The sequence below is a fragment of the Malurus melanocephalus genome, unplaced genomic scaffold, assembly GCF_030028575.1.
Source record: "Malurus melanocephalus ecotype Western Australia unplaced genomic scaffold, MMel_1.1 scaffold_181, whole genome shotgun sequence".
Lineage (NCBI taxonomy): Eukaryota > Metazoa > Chordata > Aves > Passeriformes > Maluridae > Malurus > Malurus melanocephalus.
The window spans coordinates 555,411-560,706 of NW_026623413.1; the positions used below are offsets into that span (position 1 = coordinate 555,411).

The 5,296-nt window shown below is 42.1% G+C and overlaps 1 protein-coding gene across 1 annotated transcript in view; it reads right to left on the minus strand.

Moving 5' to 3' along the window:
* Positions 1-296: 296 nt before the first annotated feature.
* LHX2 (LIM homeobox 2) overlaps positions 297-5,296 on the minus strand; it is an 18,072-nt gene continuing 13,072 nt past the window's right edge. The window contains exons 4-5 of the mRNA XM_057372917.1: positions 4,754-4,959; positions 297-1,466 (exon numbers count right to left, since the gene is read on the minus strand). Of these exons, the coding sequence (XP_057228900.1) occupies positions 1,179-1,466; positions 4,754-4,959 (494 nt within the window). The 3' untranslated portion in view covers positions 297-1,178. The remainder of the gene's footprint in view (positions 1,467-4,753; positions 4,960-5,296) is intronic.

The window sequence follows — 5,296 nt, forward strand, 5'->3', positions numbered from 1 at the left end:
AGGAAAAAACCTCAAAATGTGAGTTATATTCTGCAGAGATTTTTKGGGAGAAGGAGTTCAACTGTATTGAAAGGTCCATAATCATTAAAGGAGTAACCACTTTTAGTGTCAAGAATATATTCTTCCTCGGCTTTTTATTCCTTCAAAGCATTACAAAAAATGTAAGGCTGTGACTTTATAAAACATAATTTTGCCTCGACTTTGCCCACCWGTGTTATAAAATAACCTGAAACACTTCTGTCCTTTTCCCAGGGAAAACCCCTCCCGTGTGATGGACAMAGCAGCAGCTCCCACGGCCTCCTCCAGGGCAGGGAAAAGCCACATCTTGCACAAAAACAAGATTGTTTCATACAGGCTGGCCAAAGTCAGGTTTCCTTCCCGCAGCAAAATGAGGTGTAGTTGTTCTGTTTGAGTTTTAACATTATCTGATAACTCCTACCTGCAACTAACATGATTTCCCTACAGTGAAGATACCTAGACCATTGTGCAAGCTGGATTTCTCACCCATGTATACTTTGGGAACAGGAGGAATGTGTATATGATATTTAAGTTTTTTCCTAGGCAGATACTGTATCTGAAGTGCAGTTTTCTAACTCTTTTCAATCCAGTGAGCCTACCTCGATTGTGACACTAATGTTAAATGTAACTGCAGTCATTACCAAGTAGTTTCCATAAGTGGTTTTATTACTGGTTAGATTTTACAAATTCTGGTATTCGAACAGACTTCAACCTTAAAATTCTAAAACAACAAAGCAACCAATGAAAGGCTTAGGACTATTCAAAGTAACAAACTCTTTAACATTTTTGCCCTGGTCATAAATATACAGAGAGAAAAAGAGAGAAGTGGACATGGAATCCAAAGAATGTAGATAAAACAGTATATAAGGCACATGGCAGTCTTTGAAAATACAGAAGCTTTAGCCAACTTAAATTAATTGCTGTTTCCCTTGCTCAGTCCACAAAACTGTACAGTTACACAAATGTTGTGTTGCAATAGATCTTCCAAGTTATTCTTCARTCCACACTCCGTAATACCAGAACACTACTTTTCCTTCTTAGGTTTTTTTAGGAGAGATCCTAATCGTGGTTAGTCAGTTGCTCAAAGCCTCTATTAAAATACACTTGGAATTTCAGCTAAGAATAATTTCTTTTTTAAAGAAATTATTAAGAAAGAGTCATCAGAAAAGATTTGTAAGAGTCGTCTGTGAAGGACTTCGAGATTCATGAACCTCAAGACTTCCCGGCACCGATGTCAAGACCGACGTCACCGTTGGCATAGTGGGGTTTGTCAAGTCCGTTAAAGTAGTGGGAGTGCTGGATGGACTCATGGAGGCATTGGAKATTTCTGAGGCAGGACCCGAGGGGGTCCCTGCTTGGAGTGTTGAGTCTGAAGTCTTATCCACCCCTGTGTTTTCTTGGCGTAAGAGGTTCCGTCGGAATTTGGCTCGAGCGTTTTGAAACCAAACCTGAAATAGTTTAATACAACAGGGTAGCGTTTTAAGACCTGTAGTGTTCAATWAAGCAAAAGCACATTCACAAATTCATCAATGCTGGAATTGGGAAAGATGTTTTTACTGATAACAAAAAGGAGCCCTAGCCATGAGAAGCGGCCTCTGTCTGCAAAATATTCCTCCTTCCCTCTCCTYCAGTCCTGGAAACTTCAGAGTCTGCCTGGGTCAGGAGTGGACTGGGGATAGAGGATGGTGTTCTGTCTGTGTAAAAGGATCTTAGAAATGTGGCAGCCTGCAGGAATCCTGGGGAGCCCTGGATCCCAGCACCCCCTGGCTGTGTGAGGCAGAGAGTGAGCACCTGATGAACACAAAATCAGGAGTTTCCCCTCCGTGTATCTCATGTCCATCTCCTACCAAGGCCACGCTGCCTTCCCAGGGCTCCTGCTCACCCAGGAGCTCCCTCACATCCCCGTGCTGCAGTGTTCCCCTCTKCTGAAAGGACTGCCCCTCTCTCTTGCTCTTCTCTTACTCTTTCTCAAATGCTTCCGCTCCCTTCGCCTGTGCCTGTTTCCTTTATCAAATGTTTTTGGTACTGGAATAATGAAAAGAGRCTGGAATGGCATTAAAGACCCACTCACATCCCTACAGGTCCTTCTTTCTGCAAGCTCTTATTTTAAACCAGTTTATGTTGGCATTCCCTTTGTTAAAACATTTCATTTAAAGGCTGTTTATCAGTTTCAGATACAAAAAGAAAAGTTCTCMTAAACCAGCACAGGTGAAAATATTGTCATGATTTTGTAAGTGTTCAGTATAGCATTCTGCTAATATGAAAACTGGAGCTCAGCTGCCYTTAGCAATGACCACCCACATGGCTTTCAGGAGCTGCACATATAACACAGCTCATTGCCTCTTTGTTAGTGGGAATTCATGTTAGACATTGAAAATAACATAAAATCGTGCAAGTATTATTCAAAAATAGAGATTGTATGACTGCTTTCACTCCCTCACTGGAATATTGTCAAGGTTAATCAGTTAATGGTTATAAGACTCTTCAAAGCTGTCTAATAATAAATATTTCTATCATTACTATCATTACTCAGCTCAAACTCTTCACCTGCCAGGGCATGGCACAAATAACCACCCAAACATACACCACTGAAAGAATCCTTCCAGAAGGACTTCTCTCACATCAATTACACAATTCCTTCAGGACTGAGGAATAAATAAAATCATTGGGAAGTATTTAGTGGGTTTCTGTCCAACTGTATCAGTACAAGGCTGAGCTATTTCAAATCAAAGGGGGAAATATGGACCAGAACTCCCCCTGAAATAGAAAAAGCAGCTGCAGGACCCACCACTGCTGCTCCCACACTGCGGTGAGCAGGGCTGGATGTGAGGAGCTGGGCACTCAGCTGTTAGCAGAATAATATTTACTGAGGTGAAAATGCTGCACTCCCTCTTCAGCGAACTGTGCAGCCAATTCTTTGTGTCCACCAAGTCAAATAGTAATAAAATAACATCTTCATATKATAAGGGAGTATTGAAAATAAACACACTAAGTGTCGTGAGGGATTTGGATACTGAAGTGAATGAGATCATCACCTTAGATAACTTCATTTTCTGGTTTGTAACACCTCCATAGCTCCACCTCTTACATATTAGCTATGTTAACTGCTTCTGCTAAAAACAAATTTTTAAAACCAATTTTACTCATTCACACAGCTACCTGGAGATGTTCARGTTCTCTGAATTTCACTAACTAGTTAGTGGAGAAACAAAATATAGAGGATGTAGCACCACAATTGCACACACATTGTGATTACTCTGCTGTAATTAGTAACTGTCCAGTCAAAGGGATGTTTAATGAAGGGGGGCTTGGGATGAGCCTGCAGCCTAAAGCTAAAAAAGCCAGCACAGGTCCCCACATGGGATGGGAATACTTTAGGCTTGTTGGCCGCTGGAAACTGGACCAGCAAAGCCCAAATGTACGCAGTGATCTCTGAAGGGCTCTGGTAGCAACTTTACTGGGAGCTGATTCAAGAAAAAATAAGCAGTGTTCAAGACACCCACTGAATAATGACACTTGATGTTCCTAAGGTGGTTTGGCTGTGGATAATGTTCTTCCTGACCCCTGGTGAGAGAAKAGGTACACACCTATAGCCAACACACCGTACCTCCTCAGGGCTATCACTCCCACCTTCCTTTTCTAAACTCCCAGAAAGAAAGATCAGCTCCCCAAAGAGCAGCATTTATGCCAGTTAGGTTAGTTAGCTCAAGTTAGCTGGGCCTTTAATTAKGAATGATAGCTCACAAAAAAGGGCTTGTGCTCCCAGCTCTAGTACAAGGGGTATATGAATTAAATTGCAAATGTAAACCTAAATTGGAAAGAAACAAAAATAGGTGTTAAAAATATAAACAAGCTTCCTGTAATTCTAGTGGGGATTCTTCAGGGGAGCAGTGTGCATTACCACGGCATCGAAGGAAATGCATCCTGAGAAGCAGAGTTTACATTTCCAGGCCACCCCACCACGGGCCATGTGCAGCTGGTGACAAATTGTTTATAAAGACACCAGTCAGGGCTTCCAACTCCAGGATCACAGATCATTTCGAAAATGCTCAAATTCTCTGCTCACCTACAAAGCTCCCTCATTACATGGCATGTGGGGCTGTCTCTTCAGCAAGGGCACTACAGCTGTTCAAGTGATACCAGACAAAATATCACTCCAGGCCATTTTCTGGAATTGCCTCCAACAGTGTCATCCTCAGGGTACAAGTAAGAAAAAGTACTTTTAAATACRGTTTCTTTTCATTCTATGTTGCTAAACTGTGAGTAAAAAAAAAAAGTTTGAAAAATTTATGTCCACTTCAGTTATGAAAACAAAGCCCTCCTCCTTGTCCTGATAAAATGAATTCAAACTGTTGATTAATTTCTTACAAAGGTGAACATTGACATGTTTTCTGAATTTCTAAACTAAAAGATCTCTATTTACAGTCAGCAAAGTAACTAAAATAAGTCACCTTTTTTTACAGCAGCCTGGAAGCTAAAACATGCACCAGAATTACAGGACTCCAGGAAAACAAGCAGGGCCCCRAACCTTCACAACTCTCATAAAAAATTAGAACCCAAGTGATCTGCTTTAGAGAAACTGGAAGGAAATAACTCTTCTACTTTCTGGGAATCAACTTAGCCTCAGAGAGGGCACGAATGATGAAGAATGGCTCGAAAACCAGCAAAATCCATTCCATTTTAAACACCAAAATGGATATTTTGATTCCTTTTCAAGACAGAAGGCTGCTCTTACCTGGAGAACTCTTTTGGTGAGGCCTGTTTTCTGAGCTAGCTGTTTCAAGTCCTTGGCATCGGGATTGTGGTTTATAGCAAAGTATGACTTCATTGTCCTCAGTTGGTGGTGTTTGAAGGACGTCCTCATACGTTTTGTTTTTTGATTGCTGGGGTATTGCTGGTCTCTGTCCAGGTGGTCACCGTCGTTTTCATTGCAACTTAAAGCTTAAGGCAACGAGAGGAAAAGGCCTGTAAATCTCTTGCTCCACAGCCAACATTGTTTGCAATTTCTCTGAGTGCAGCGATTAAAAGAACCCACCCCAGCACRTCCTGRYACAAGCCCTGCCTGCCTTTGCTSCRTTTCAGGGATCTGTAGAGCRAYAGAGTTTGGAAAAGYCCTCTCAGAYCATTGTGTCCCACCACYAACCCAGAGCTGCCGAGGCCACCACCAACCCGTGTCCCACCWCATGTCCCAAGTGCCACATCCCCATGGCTGTGAAGTCTCTGCAAGGATCGGGGCTCCACCACTGATTTTGGGGAGGAAATGTTTCCAATGTCCCCC